The following is a 15,706-nucleotide window of genomic DNA, read 5'->3' as shown; positions in this document are numbered from 1 at the left end:
ATCCAGGGACGATCCTAAAAACAGAGTAAGTTGGCCAGTCACTGCAGCACTGTCTCATTGAGGGCAAGTCTTACCACATGGCCCCTGACTGGTGACCACTTTGCTGACATTCTGACTGTGGAGTTGTAAATTCTCCTGATGATGTCACATTAGAGGATACCATTCCTGACTAGAAATGCCCTGACCTGGATTCATCAGCATTTCTTAGAGAAGTTTCAGCCCTCTCCTTCACTACCTTGGGAGGAGGGCTTTTGTTAAGGCGTTTCTCTCTCCTAAGGTTGCCTTGTAAGAAGCATCTGCTCTTACTATATGATCTTATTTACCTCCCTTAAGTCAGTGCATTGAAGTATACTGTGCATTTCTTCTAAATATGAACCTGTCTCATAAGTTATGAAGAGTATATTTATATATTTTTTTAAAAAAAGATGACCGGTAAGGGGATCTTAACCCTTGACTTGGTGTTGTCAGCACCACGCTCACCCAGTGAGCTAATCGGCCATCCCTATATAGGATCCGAACCCGTGGCCTTGGTGTTGTCAGCACCACACTCTCCCGAGTGAGCCACGGGCCAGCCATGAAGGGTATATTTTTTAAGGTCATAACAAGACAGGAAAATGTACTTTATATGGGGGGAAGTAATGTTTTGCATGACTTTTCCCACCTGGTCATTTATTTGTACTATACAAACATAAAGAGCTGTATCAAGTTTGATATTATGAGGTGATCTGGCAGTTTGCAGGCTACCAGACTGAAGGTTAAAAGACCTGGGTTCAACTCTTAGATTCATCATGGTGAACTTGCTAAGTTATGCCGTCTCTCTGGGTTCAGTTTCTTGTATGTGTAAAATGTAGAGAAATAATACCCTTTCTGCCTATCTTACAGAGCAGATGACCTCAACACATGATTAACAGTTATAAGTCCCTTTGTAAGAGTGGACAGGGAGCAGCTAATGTCAGAAATAAGGTCTGCTTGTTGTCTGCCCCCACCATGCACTTCATACTTTCACTATCCTTAATTTTTGTCAATATTACTTTTATAGGTGTTTCAAATGATTGGTATGCAACACTTGATATGCTAAAAGAAAGCTGTCGAATTGCCAGCAGTGTTAATTGGTCAGACGTAGATCTTTCACAGTTCCAAGGTAAGTATTGGTTCCTTTTGACACATAACCAATATACATTATAAGTTTCTTTATAGTAGAAATAAATATCTCCTTATATAGCATTTTTTTTGCAGTCAGTAGTATGCTTAAAAACAATGCTTTGTAAAATTCATAATAAAGTATTTTGGCCAGTTGATGTGGCAGAGGGTGACAGACAAGAGTTCTGAAAGAAGTATGACCACATTTAAGAGAATAGGACTTTCAATAATGTAAAAATGTCGTTCTTCATTGCATGGGCAAATCACTGTCATAATCTGGAATGAACCAGTGGAAATTTTGAGGGCTGAAAAAATCGTTTCTTGCTATTTTCCTTGCAGTGTTTGCAGAACCGTGCTAACTATATTTCTAATGCTTTCTTCTTAGGTCTGATGGAGAGTATGAGGCAGGCAGATCTCAAGAACTGGTCTTTAGATCAGGTTCAGTTTGCTGATCTGTGTTCTTCTCTTAATCAGTTCTTTACACAAACTGGCCTTATCCACTCACAGAGTAATGTTCAGCAAAATGTTTGTCATGGTGCCATGCATCCAACAAAACCTTCCCAACACATTGGAACAGGTATGGACTTAGTTATCTTCTTGATTCTCTCTTTTTCTCATCCATGTGAAGTTTAGTAACTGTCTTAGGCAACTTGGTATGTTGCTAATGGTGACAGTGATTTTTTTTTTTTTTAAAAAGCTTTAATTTACCACAGCAAATGATCTGTTTGTAAGAAATGAATGAAAGCAAATATACATAAGGTATATCTTAGAAAAATTGAAGAGACTGTTTGTTTTTCTTTTGTGATTTATATGATTGTTTTATTATTTACAATTTTCTGATCATTAACTTTTTATTAAGTTATCAAACAAGAATTAAATGTCTTAAAAATACTTAGGTTTTTATAAGAACATAGTTATGAAGTTATAACAATTTAAATTTGTACAGATATGTAATGAAAATAAAAATGTCTTATATGTCTTCTAAGAATGTTAAATAAATTCAAGTTTAACATTTACTCGAAGAGTAGACATAATGGTAAATAGTTTCATTGATGTTTTGCTCTAGACCCAAAATGTTTGCTGTATATTTTTTAGTTTCACTTTCTTTTTTTACTCTTTACCCTTGTAACCATGTCTTCTACTCTGTAGTGCCTGCATTTTTACATGGGAATTGAATATCCAACTTATTTCTCTCCTTATTTTAATTTCTTGCTTTCTCTTATCTCCAAGTTTACTTCTTTTCTGTATGTTCTCTTGGTTTTACATTTGATGCCAGCAAGCCCTCTATTTTCTATCCTGAGCAGCTTCCTTTAACCATTATCTTATTTCACATTTTTTGTCCTCCCGTGTTCTCATCAGTCTGGCTGCTTCTCTTTTCATGAGATCTTTATGTCTGTGTCCTTTGATACAGTAGAAATTTTCCATCATCTTTGCTGCTTCCATTTTGTTGAGTAGCTTTTCCTAAGACATTTTAAATAGCTTACTTAACCTGAAGCTTTCAGTAGCTGTTTGATTCTGGTGATTTATTCACTCAATACTTTATATCCATACAAGGGCCTTATTCAGTGTCTGGCATATAGGAGGTACTTAGCATTAGCTAAATTTATTGATTATCCTCCATATGCCAGACACTTAACTTACTTTATGTTATTTATTTATTTTTTGATAACTTTTTGGTTCCTTTCTCTCTCTCTTCTTTAGTTAGTTCTTTTGTGGTATATTCATTTTTAAGTAACAAGATCTGTATAACCCTGCAGGTATCCTCAGTTATGTGCATTCTTCGATTTTATTTTTTTGATCTCTTCTTTTAGATGGACAGCCTGTCTTTGTTCCTCTGATAAGTCCTTGGCCCATAGTTTGTCTTTCTCAGGGTACATTACTTTCATTTTTCCAACTTGCTTTAAGTCCTAGACCAGGTGTACATCTGTCCATTGTCCCTTGTTTTTCTTTTCTTCTTTCCTTTCTGTATTCAGCCAAAACTGTTGCTTCTAAGTGCTGCCATGCTCTCTCCTTTGCTAAATCCATCTCTAACCATTTTGGTCAGCTTTGAGAAGTACTAGGTAAATTTGCATAGCTTATGCGTACATCACTAGTCTTGTGCGTTTGGGTTGGGTACTTGTGTTGCTCACAGATCATTGCCTTGTGCAAATCAGGGAATTCTAGGAGGCTAGGTAGAAGATGATGTGGTGGGTCAGTTGTGAGAGGCAGCCATCTCAAAAAGTCTAGTGTACATGTTAGCCAGTAGCTCCCACTTTGATGAATTTCAGTTCTGTGACCTAAATCTCTAAGAAAGGTCCACGTGTACCTTGTGGTCTTAGAACTTGATATATTTGGTCATGGAAAAAGCACTGTTCATCTGCCAGAGTGGCCAAGCACTCCTTCTGGATTCTCTCTAGATGGAGATCCTGGGTTATTTTCCTAATTCCTTTGTTCCTAGACTTCTGTGTTAACTAATCTTAATCCTTGAGCTTGATTATTTGGTTCTGGTATTCAGTGATTCTTTTAAATTTTTTCTGTTATTTTTTCTTTTATATTGCCAAGGCCCTCCTTTTCTCTAGAGTCCCCACAACTCCTTGATGATTCTCAATGCTACTCTAGTCACAGCTTATTAAAGGTAGAAAAACTATAGTTTTTCCTCAGTGCTTATTCACCTCTTCCAACTCTCACTCTCCCCCTTTCATCTGTTTTTTTCTGACTCAAAGGACTTTTAGCCAAGCCTGGCCTGCCAAGCCATGTTAGCCTCTGGCAACACTTTCTCTGACCAGTTATGGTGCTCCAAGTATCCTGTCACCTTGTGCCTGCTGATGGCTAGTCACAAACATTCAGATTTTTTACGTGTCTATCCTGCTTCCTCTTGTTATAAGTGCCAGCTTCTTTCTGTCATCCTTTTTTCCTGCCTTTTACATCCCTATACATCAAAACCATTCAGACAGCTCACTTCCCTTATCTCCTTCCCCCCAATAATTATTTGCGACATTTTCTTAGAAACGTAGTATAAAAGGGTAATTCAGAGAGCTGTTGATTTTATCCTTTTTTTTTTTTTTTTTTTTTTTTGTCGTTTTTTCGTGACCGGCACTCAGCCAGTGAGTGCACCGGTCATTCCTATATAGGATCCGAACCCGCGGCGGGAGCGTCGCCACGCTCCCAGCGCAGCACTCTACCGAGTGTGCCACGGGCTCGGCCCGATTTTATCCTTTTATTTAACAGATAAGTGGCCCAGAGAGAGAAAATGACTTGCCCAAAGTTATATAGTTCGTTCAGATACAGGTCTTAACTCCCAGGATATAGCCTCTCCATGTCCTTCAAACCTTCCATGTCATTCCTATCTTCAAGGTTTTCCCCTTTTTGTGAACACCTCTTTGAGCTCCTTGGAGACTCCATGCATGTGGTATAGTGTGTTAGTGTGGAAAGGGGAAGGAGAGAAGGATGTTACAGAACACAGTGTATCACCTCTTTTTCCTAAATCATTTTACCTGGGTTTACAACTTAAGTCCTCTAGCTGTGCTAGTCTTAATTTGGTGCTCTGCTTACAGGTCATTAAATATAGGTAGGTATACATTCATTCAGCGAACATTTATTTATACCTTTCCTGTGCCTGCCTGGGTATTGGGCACCAGCAGTAAAGAGATGACTCCAGAATAACCCATCTTTGAGACGTAGGAGTTATAGGAGATTACAGACTGATGCGTGAGACAGGTGCATCAAGAAATACAGTATGTTGAGGGTTCTGCTTCTACTATAGGGTGTAAGTGCAATGGGAATTCAGAGAAGGGTGCTTAAACTGTCTTGGGGAGATAGAAAAGCATCATAGAACAAGGCACATTAGAGCTGGACTTTGTAAAATAAGTGAGATTTTTGCAAGACAGAGATTATGTCTCCTCCCTACTCAAAACCCTCCATTGGAACCCATCATTTTCAGTAAAAATCTAAGTCCTTAGTATGGCCTATGTGGCCCTACACAGTCTGGTCCCCCATTACTTTCTGACCTTGTCTCCTGCTCCCCTTCCTTCATTCTCCTGCTCCAAAACCACTGGTCTCCCTGCTGTTCTTTGAACATGCTCTGCACGTTCTATCTACCCATGGCCTTTGTACTTGCTGTTTGTTTCCTCTGTCTGGGGTGGTCTTCTCCCAGATAGTCACATGACTCATTTCATTATCACGTTCAAGTTTTTTATCTGAGAACACGTACTCAAGTGATGCCTTTCTTGACTTTCCTATTTAAATGGCACCCACTGTCCAGCACGCCTTGTCCCCTCTCTACTTTATTTTTTTCCATAGCTTGTTAACATACTTGTTTATTTTGTTTCTTTGCTCCTACTCTGCACCCACAAGAATATGCTCCAAAAGAGCAGGAGTTTATTTTTTCATTGCTGTATTCCTAGTGCCTAGAGCAGTTCCTGGTACGTAAATATTTCTTAAATGAAGAGTCTGCTTTGAATAAATAAACTGTGTGATTAGATTTCTAATTCTCATAACTATATTCTAAATGTCATAGGATTTCAAAAATCTTTGGAAACTGCATTGGAAGTTAATTTCTTACACAGGAAGTCTGGGCAGACTCTTATTGTTCAGACTCATTACAATGAGAACATGGGGAAAAATGAGAAGTAGTGGAAATTTCTTTATGAAAATAAAAGTGTTAGGAATATGACAAAATTTCAAGAAGTTAAGGCTGTTTAATATAGGTGTCTATTTATTTTCATAATTCTTCTCTAATTCCCACCCCCTCTGCCTTTGAGATAAGAATTACTAATCCATGATAGAAAAGAAAAAGGAAATATAAAAAAAGATTAACCCAATAAAAATCAGGTTTGTCTTTTGATTATGACTTGAAGTCTAAGGATGTGTAGAACAAGAGCTAAGATTTTGTAGGACAGAGGATGGGAAGTCGTTGGCATCTGAGTGACCATATTGCTCCAAGTGGTGTGGCCTTTCCGGCCTGGCGCTGTCTTTAGAAAGTGTACTATTTGTGTATGTGAAGGCTGATCAGTGTTTGGAGACAGGATTTTTCCCCCTAGGAATACTAGAGCTGTTGGTTAGTATAACTTTTTCCTCTTTTTTCTTCCGAAATCATCAGTATGGTTAGTCAGTCAAAGAACTCAGTTCTGACTATAAACTTTACTATAAAAAGGCTTATTATCTTAGGAGGCAGTGACTGGGGAGGAGGTCAGAAGTCTTGGATTCTGTTCATGGTTCTATCTCATTTCCTCTCGGGCCCTGTTTCCCTGTCTATGTGGACAGAGCAGGGTTGGATTAAATCATTTCTGAGGCCATCTAAGCCTGGACAGTCTGGCTTTCCAATGACAGGTGAAAACTTGTAAGCAGGCAAATACAATATGTCCTACCTTAAAAGAAGGAGAAGATTTTTCTTCCCTTTTCACTTTTCTCCAGGAAAATGGTTGCTTTTTTTAGTTTCATTACAGCATTGCTAGAATTCAAGGGTAATTTGTGTGAAACACTAAAAAAACTTAGGAAAGTTGCCTTTCCAGAAGTCTATATGTTCCTTACAATGTGAACCAGTTTTACAGTCCTCCTTCCCCATGAGTTATTGGGGGGAACGGTCATGTTTGTTCCCCTCCCTGTATGTTTTGCATTATGATACAACATAATTGACATGTTGGAGCTGTTACACTTGATGACTTGTCAATGAAAATATGTTCTTAAAGTACCTTCCAAAATATTATTTGAAGATCTGTTTTCCATCTCCCCTGATCACCTTTGCTTGGTATATCTCTTTTACCATGTGCAGATCTTTGCTGTTACTTTGTGCCTCCCAGGCATACATGGCTAGGCCTGCCTTGGGGGTGAGAAAATCAGGGCAAGAGAGAAATAGGCAATAGTAGAAAGAGTCTGTGAATTAGAAGATCTAGATTCTAGTCCCAGCCTTGTCAAATTAATGTTTCTTTGGACAAGTCAGGTTAGCCTTTCTGAGCTTCAGTGGCCTCATCTGTAAAATGGGGATAATATTTCCTGTCTTTTCCTCCTTGTAGGCTTAGTGGAAGGGTCAGCTGAAGTAATGGGTATGATGAAAATACTTTTGAACTGTATTGAGGTATGTGACAACAACAATAATAGACATAACTTTCCTGTGAGCTTATGAGTTAGTGGCAGTGCCAGAATTAGTTTCAGTTTACTCACACCCAGCCTGGCACCCTGTTCAAAAGGGCAGCACCATCTGAGGGAGTAATTTTTACTTCCCTCTTCCTCCTCACCATACCTGCTTAATTTAGTTTTAGGTATCAATTCTGTTTTTAATGCTTGATTTGTTTTACTTATTGTAACATGTTTTTTCTCTTTCTGCTTTTTAATCTGATTAGGAAATTTGTACATAGACTCTAGGCAAAATCTCCCTCCTTCAGTGATGCCCCCCCCCGGTTATCCTCATATCCCACAGACACTCAGCACTCCAGGAACAACAATGGCAGGTAATGTTTGTGTGTGTGTGCGCGTGCGCGTGCGGCAGTTGGTACCCAGTGTTTAGTGTTGAAAAGCTTTAGCCATCCCATCACTGAATGAGGCTGCCTCAGGGAGGAATGAGCTCCCTGTTGAGGGGGGCAGAGGTGCAGAGACTGCACAGCCACTTGGCTTCAGTGCTGGTAAAGGGATTCAAGCATCAGTTGGTGTTTGGACCGTAGGATCTGAAGTCTCTCTTAGCCCTAGGTGCTGTGATTCTAATTATTGTCCTGCCTCTCTAGGAGGGCTGGGGGCATAGAGCATCCTAAGTCTTAGGTATCTTTGAGAATATTTCATTTTGACAGCACTTTAGCATGCTTCAGGAACTTACTTTGATTCGCTCCAGTAGATTCTGCTCCATTCATTCTGATGGAGTTCCCCTAGCCATAGTTTCCAGGGAAGTACTTTGTAGAGGAGGTAAGTTTTAGAAGTTACTAGTTCATAAACTTTTTTCTTCTAGGTTCCTGAATGTAGGATGTTACATTTAGCCAGGGGAATAGGCCACATTATTAGAGGTGGAAGGGGTCTAAAGGATCACCTGGATGAGGAAATGGAGTCCCAGAAGGAGAGATAACTTGCCCAGGCCACTCAGTTTGGTGGGTGGCCAAACCAAGACTCAAGCTCCAATGTCTGGATTTAGAGTCCATTGTTTTTCTCATGTACCACAGTACCGTTTTCTTAGGCTGTAAGAGGAAAAGACAAAAAATATGTGTGTGTTGGGGGAGAAGGGGAGAGGATTTAAAACCCTGAAAGAACTATGTGCCAGGCAGTAGTGAAGAAGTTGAGACCAAGTGACATGTCCTTTGATGAAGAGGAAGGAATGTTATCTGTTGTACTTGCTCATTTGTAGGTGGCATGATAAGGTGTTTAAGACTCTGGAGCCAGATCAGCAGTGTTTGACTCCTGGTGGTTTGCCACTTCATAGCTGTGATGCTGGGCAAGCTACCTAACCCTGTCTGTAAAAGGGGACTAATAACACTACCTAACTGCTAGAGTTGTTGGGAAAGTTTTTGTTAAATCAGAGAAATACAGGCATTTCTGCTATACTGTGTAAACTGAAAACCTTAGCATTTTGTAAAATTATACATTAAAAGTTAGAGGGCTTATGAGAAAAATAAGATAAAAGAATATGCTTAATTCCCAGTAAAGAAATGAATTCTACAAGTGAATATCAATCTCTACCCAAAAAAAAAAATGAGCTTGGTTAGAAGAGGGTTTGTCTAGATATGGAGACCAAGGCAGAGTGCACTGAAATTGGGGAGCACAGAGCACACAGGCAAACTGAACCCAGAAGAAGAGCATGGGGGGAGTGGGCATCATGTACTTAGCTGTGTTCCTCCAGGGTTGCCTACGTTCCACTGTGTTCACCTGCTGTTGCTTGGTGGCACAAAAATTAACTCACTGGGGAAAATTCAGTGTGACCCGGTGTTACTTCAGTGGTATGCTAACATCATTCTCTTTACCATTCTTATGTGAGCCAATTCATATTACTGAAACATGAGTTGGAACAGAACAGACTGTAAGAGAAATGGTTGTGTCAGCACTTTTCTTATGCCTTCTTCACTGCAGTCTGGTATAATGGAAAGAGCGTGAGTTTTGGAGTCAGGTGAATTGAGTTCAGATCCTGTCTTTGTCCCTTACTAACTATATGACTTTGGGTAACTTGCTCATCCTCTTAAACCTTGTCCCACTTACCTATAAAATGAGGATCTTAAGATCTACTTTGTTGAAGGCTAATGGGTGGATTAGGATTAGTGTGATAATGTGTGCTGAATACCTGGCACATAGAAAGTGCTCAGTAGGGGTTTATTTCTTCCTTTCTTTTCTACCCAAGTCACTACTGACATTGCCTCCTTCCTTCCAGGCCACCATGGAGCCATGAACCAGCAGCACATGATGCCTTCCCAAGCCTTCCAGATGCGGCGCTCCCTGCCTCCAGATGACATCCAGGATGACTTTGATTGGGATTCAATTGTGTAGGGCTTGTTTCTATAAGGCACCAGACCCCATTGTCACCTTTCTGTGCAGTGAAGGGAAAGGTTTAAGAGAATCCAGTTGAGAAAACAGAGTTGCTAATCACTTTACCAATGTTATCAAAATTTCTTTTGAAGACAATCAAAAAGATTTTAGCTGGATAACTTACTGCTTTTATCTGACCCAAACAAGTACTACATGTTTGTCTCCCTGCCAGCTGCCCTATGTAGCTCCTAACTGTTGTGTGATTTGGACGGATTTTGCATATTTGTGTCAGTTTGATGGTAACCACAAGTGCCAGACTGATTTTTCAGACAGAGCCTATTTTGCTGCAAGCAGTTTATAGATACATATGTGTAAATATATGTACAAAAATTACTGAAAGGCTTCAATTTTTTCTAATTGGATTATTATGCCTTGAAAAGAAAGTTATTGTCAGTTTTTATTCCTTGTTAGGCTATTTTCTGCAGGATGCTTTTAACTGATGTACGGAACCAAAAGGAGATAGATTTTTTCAAACTCCATTCCCCTTATTTAATCTTTTTCAGAAATGTGGGTAATGAGTTCTACCTGGTAAGTCAAAGAACCCAGAGTTTGATACTCTCCAGATAATCCAAAGGGGCATGTTGTTCTTGAGCAGCAAAAAGAACTGACCAAATTTGTTTTGATGCTTGGGGGATTATAGAGTATATGTTGTACCGTGTCAATGTCTGTTTTCCTAAATCTGCATTATAACAGTTCTAAAATTTGATCATTTAGAAGCTGGGCATTGCTTGGCTCTTTAAACAAATCAGTGCTTCCACATTCACTTATTTATTACTCAGAAGTGTTATTTTAGTATTTATTTTTCTACCTTCTTTGAATGCTCAACTCCTATTGGGTTCATTAAGGAGAAATGTGGTATCCGAAAGCACAGAATTATTTTTCTTAATAAGAGTTTACAGACAAGACAATCAGAGGGATATTGTGTCATTCTCTATCATCACTCCTTTTATCACGTGAGTATATTTCCTGGTCTTAGCATTCCTGCTGATTGAGACTTATTAGCTAAATAGGATTTTTCTGGAGTTTGAATCAGAGTCTATATGGGCAACAGAACAGCAGGACAGTGTTTATAAAGCAAGTTTCCCCGCTTGTTCTCTTTAGGTAGCACTGAAAGGAGGATAGAGCCACACAGATTTTATTTGCCTCAGTCTTCAGTGTAGTTATTAAGTGGCTTGCTGTTTCTGTTGTCTTGTGTGTCTGTGTGTGTGTGACATTTGGTCACTTTCTTTGAAATGCAGCCCCAGCTCTTAGGGGTTTTTATTAGTTGTTTTGTTTTATATCATATATCACAGTTACTTTGCATGGATTGATTGTTTTAGTTTTCTAATAAAATTAGAAGAAATTAGTTTTTTTAAATTTTATTTTTAATGATTAGATTCTGGATTGGTTCTTTAGACCAAAAAAATTTTCTTTCAGTTCTAGTGGGGAAATGTGTTCCATACATCAAGGAGTAGTAACTGCTCACTGATTGCTTTTGCATCTCTGCTCTCTATCAACCATGCTAAATCACTTTAATTAGCCTTGGTGATTCTCTGATTGAGTAATCTCTACTTGAACTAAACAAGCATTTTTGTTTCTGTGTGTGTGTGTGTGTGTGTGTGTGTGTGCGTGCGTGCATGTGCATGTGTGTGTGTACGTGTGAGAGAGTGTGTTATGTGAAAGAGAGAGAATATATGTTTGTGAACATATAGTGTTTTTTTTTTTTCTTTTAATGGAGTGTTGTCTTGACTGAATCACTGGGAAGCCAGCCATGGTAAGGGCTGCTGAGAAAGGAAGAGGTTGGTGAGAAAGGAAAATCTTTATGTTTTTCTGTTGTTTGGACCCTGCTTGGCATGAAAAAGGAAGCTCAGTTCCAGCCTCTTAGATAAACGAAAATTGGAGGACTCTGGAAAGGCAGCCAACAAACAGCCCTCTCTTAGAAGGATCAGAGACAAGATGAGATGGCAGCCTGCAGAGTAAAAGCTTAAAAAAAGAGGGGCAGTTTTTCAATAGTCCACTCAAGTCACTGTTTTCTAAACTTCAAAATAGCTGTTTTGAAACCGTTTAAATTGCTTGGGTAGCAATGTGCACTTTAAACAATTTGGATATTGGATTGCAGTCTTGTTATACTGAATGATTTAGGTAGAACCACTGATGATGATTTTACAAATTGTGTGAAGCTAATTTTCCATTTGGCAATCATTTACTATTTGCAATGATCAATATTTTTTATGAGAATTTAATCTTACCAAGAATGGTCCTGAAGGCAAAGCCTTTACAAAGACCCATCCCACTCTCCTGTGAGCCAGGTGGCCCGGGCTAGCCTAGGACAGGCTGCCTCTGTGGACCTTGGCCAGACAGGGCTACTTGGTGAGGTGCTGAGAGTCCCTCTAGTGGCCATTTCAATTGGTAGTTGTTAATGCAGAGTAAGTTCTGTTTTGGGCTTAAATTGATTGAAGACTTGGGGAAGAGAATAATAAATGCATGTAATCAAATGGAGGCAAGGCACTCTGTCCAGGAGAATAATCCGACTGGCATTTGTGGCAGTTTTTGAAATGTAAATGTATTCATGTTTGTTCTTGTAAATACATGTCTCTCAGATGTCCTTTGAAGTGGGAGGGAATCAATCTGGGGATAATTTCAAATGGAATAGAGTATTTTGATATTGTTCATTCAGAGGGTGATGTGTACATATCTATATTGTATATATGTGATGAAAATGCATTGGCTTTTCGTGCAAACAACCTGCTCTCTGTACTGCTATTGGACAGTGTTTTAATGTTTCTACAGTTTTGCTATTGCACGATTTCATATTTTGCCTCTATGATGAACGGCACCCATTCTTTGTAACTGTTTAGTGCTGTAAAGAAATACTCCAAGTGTCATTAGGATTGTTGCTGCCAGACCTGATATGCATGAATGGCACTTAAAATAAATATATTATGTTAACTCTATTTACTACACTGATTACTCTGCGTCGTTTCCTGGAATTGAGGGAATAAGAGTGGAGCTAGTCCAGATGCGGAATCTCTACAGCCAGGACCCCAGAGTCCTTGGGGTCTCTGAGATTGTGTCCCATGCATCACTGCCTCAGACCAGTAATTGCTGCCATTTGTCTAGCATCTCACTAGCTTTGTGAACTTGGGGAAGTTACTTGATTTCTCTGAGCCTCATTTTCCTCATTTACAGTGCCTATACTATAGAATGAGGATAATACCTACCTCCTAGAGTTGTAATGGGATTACATTAATTAATACACTTAAACATTTAGAGCAGTACTTGGGACATGAAGCATACTGCCGGGTGCTGTGCTAAGTACATATCGTGATCCTTGTTTTGCAGACATAGGAATAGCTGAGATAGAAGTATAGTGACTTCTTTAGATCCTTTAATTAGCAAGTGACAGAGCTGAGGTTTGAATCCAGGTTGGCTCCAAGCATTATGTTCTTTTACGTGATCCTCTCTTACTTCCCAAAGGAATTCCCCTATCCCTGCCCTTGCTCCCATTCTCATCCCTAGCACTGCCTTCTCCAAGAGCTATTTCTAAAAATTGAAAGTGGAACTTGACATTTGCTGAGCACATACTCCCTGTCAAGCCCTCCTATGAGAAGTGCACAGATGAGAAAGCCACAGTTCTTGTCTTTGGGGGTTGCAAACTTGCCCAGGACAGGTAGCAAATGCCAGCCCAGGGAAACTGTCCAGGGAAGCTAGTCTGAAGGTATGGCAAGGCAAGATTCTGGGGGTGAGGATTTGGGTCATGCTGAGGACTGGGACAATGCTTTAGGAAAGCCTCAGCGTGGGTATGGGCTATTTAAGTTGTCTTCAGTGGGTCCTAGACAGACGAGAGAAGGTATTTATATTTATACCATTGCTTTGAGCCATGCATGGAAGCTAGGTTAGCATGGGGGTTGTGGGTTGAGGAGGGAGAAGTTTTGGGCTGCTAGTAAAGAGCCAAGCACAGCAATTCTATGAGTGCTTGTTCCCTATCTTTACTGATGAGGAAACAGGCTCAGAGAGACTAAGCAACTGGCAGACCAGCAACACTGGAGGAAGTGGAATTGAACCCGTATGTAGTCTGTCACGCTCGAGAAGCAAGTAGCTTCCCACCAGTCCCGTGATCTACCCAAGGCCTTTGGCTACATCTAATTTAACCCGTACAATGTTGCCATAATTGTCCTTTTATTACAGTTTTACAGATGGGGAAACTGAGGGTCAGAAAGATTAACTGGCCTAAGTTCTCACAGCTAGTAGAGAATCTGGGATAATTTAGTCTGGACATGACTCCAGAGCTCATTTCCTTTTACCCCACTGCTTCCCAAAAGAGGAATTCTCCCAAGGCCAGGGTAATGACTACCCACCCAGTGTGTGTGTCCCTTGGAGGGAGGAGCTATGCTTTACCCCCATCCCAGGTAAGTTTTGTTCATTAGTGGTTTCTCTGAAAGACTGTAGTAGGGGACACAGTTAAATCTGGTCACGTTGTGCCGATTCAGCTGCAGCTGAAGTGCACCCCTGATGAAATGAAGGAAGTAGACAAGGTTAAGATGCATGTTTAATTCTCAAGACTTAAACACGTTACAATGTGCTTAGGGCTGCTACTTATAGATGTTACTTATATGTTGAGTAAAGCAGTCATAGAAAAATCACATAAGCATCAGTTAGCGTTCATAGAAGGGTTGACTGCATCTAAATGCCCTAGAATCACAGGACTATCCTAAAAGCTTCAAGTTAGAAGGGACCTTAGAAATCTAGTACAACCTCTACATTTTGTTGTTGAGAACATTGAGACCCAGAGAGAGAAGCAACTTGCCCAAAATCACACAGCTAGTTAGGGAAATTTGGGGAAGGGGAATGGAGAATGTCATTTACCAGACAACAATTTAAAATTCCTACACACATTGTTCTATTTGATTTAGACAATAATCTAATGTAGTACTGATATTGCTCCATTTTACAGAAGAGGAAACAGCTTCAGAGAGGTAAGCCATAATGGAGTTGCATCATGAATGGTTTCACAAAGCATACAAATTCAGTTATACACACTTGGCCAAAAAGAAAGAATGGAAATTTAAAATAATGTTATAGTGGAGTATCCATCTGTAATAGACATGTGCCCTTAAGTGAGTGTGAAATGGAATGTTTGAATCTGAGACCATAACTGGTATCTGCTTCCATGTATCTCTGCGTAAGTATCTCTGCACTGACTATGATTCCAGTGGATAAAGTTATATATGTTTTGTACAACATTGCCCTTGGGTGTGAGCCAGCTGTTTGATCTGGCGCTCAAAGGCAGATGATAACCAAGAGCTAGAAAAACTGGCTTAATTGAAATGTTTTTAGCCACAACGGTGGTGCCTTCCTGAAGGATTTTCAGGAGTAATTTTAAACTTAACCTTCCTGCATTCATCCCTCAATATGATACCTGACTGGTCAACATGTACAAAGGACAAACTTGGGAATGGGCTGCACCAGAGCAAGAATTCAACCCCAGCTAAAGGCTGGCTTCAGTTCCCAACTTTCCAGCAGTGCCACTAAGCAACGCTAACCCCAGACATACTGAAGTAGACAGCTACCATCTATTAAGTGTTTGTTACTTAATATTATTTGTCCCAAGCATTTGATTATCATATTTGCTCTGAAACAATTGTGTGTGGTGAATACTGTTATCAACCTCATGTTGCAGATGAAGAATCTGAGCCACAGAGATGTAGTCACTTGACCGGATCCTCCAGCTTGTAGAGATAATAATAGCATCAATAGAGCTGGGATTTCAAACCTAGGCCGTCCAGCTCCAATGTCTGCCGTCTTCACCATGCTGCACTGTCTCAAGTCCTATTCCCTGAGATACCAAGCAGAGAACAAAGCCGAAGCCGCTTTGCAATAAGGCTGCAGTGAGCACCTGTGGCCACCAGAGGGTGGGGGCTGTCAGCGTGTGCCTTTCCTCTTTTGGAACATTTCCCTTACTCTGGGAACTGTGCTCCCTTTCTCTGCAGTCCCCAGATTTGGTTGCTCCTAAAGAAAGGTGGGGATCCCAGTAGCCAGCCCTCAGAATCTGTGCCCATCTTCTTCCGTGCCAGAGTTGGTTGGAAAATGCTAAGGAGTCCCTCTGGTTCTGAGC

At 40.1% G+C, this 15,706-nt stretch overlaps 1 protein-coding gene across 2 annotated transcripts in view; it reads left to right on the top strand.

The window, feature by feature from the left end:
* The window catches only part of FOXJ3 (forkhead box J3), a 128,824-nt gene extending 116,279 nt beyond the window's left edge, over window positions 1–12,545 (top strand). For both annotated transcript variants that reach the window (XM_063105405.1, XM_063105404.1), the window contains 4 exons: window positions 1,040–1,141; window positions 1,526–1,717; window positions 7,458–7,565; window positions 9,458–12,545. In XM_063105405.1, the coding sequence (XP_062961475.1) occupies window positions 1,040–1,141; window positions 1,526–1,717; window positions 7,458–7,565; window positions 9,458–9,573 (518 nt within the window). In that variant the 3' untranslated portion in view covers window positions 9,574–12,545. The remainder of the gene's footprint in view (window positions 1–1,039; window positions 1,142–1,525; window positions 1,718–7,457; window positions 7,566–9,457) is intronic.
* The last annotated feature ends 3,161 nt before the right edge of the window (window positions 12,546–15,706 follow it).

The sequence above is a fragment of the Cynocephalus volans genome, chromosome 8 (assembly GCF_027409185.1).
Source record: "Cynocephalus volans isolate mCynVol1 chromosome 8, mCynVol1.pri, whole genome shotgun sequence".
Lineage (NCBI taxonomy): Eukaryota > Metazoa > Chordata > Mammalia > Dermoptera > Cynocephalidae > Cynocephalus > Cynocephalus volans.
This window is presented reverse-complemented; position numbering and strand designations above follow the sequence as displayed.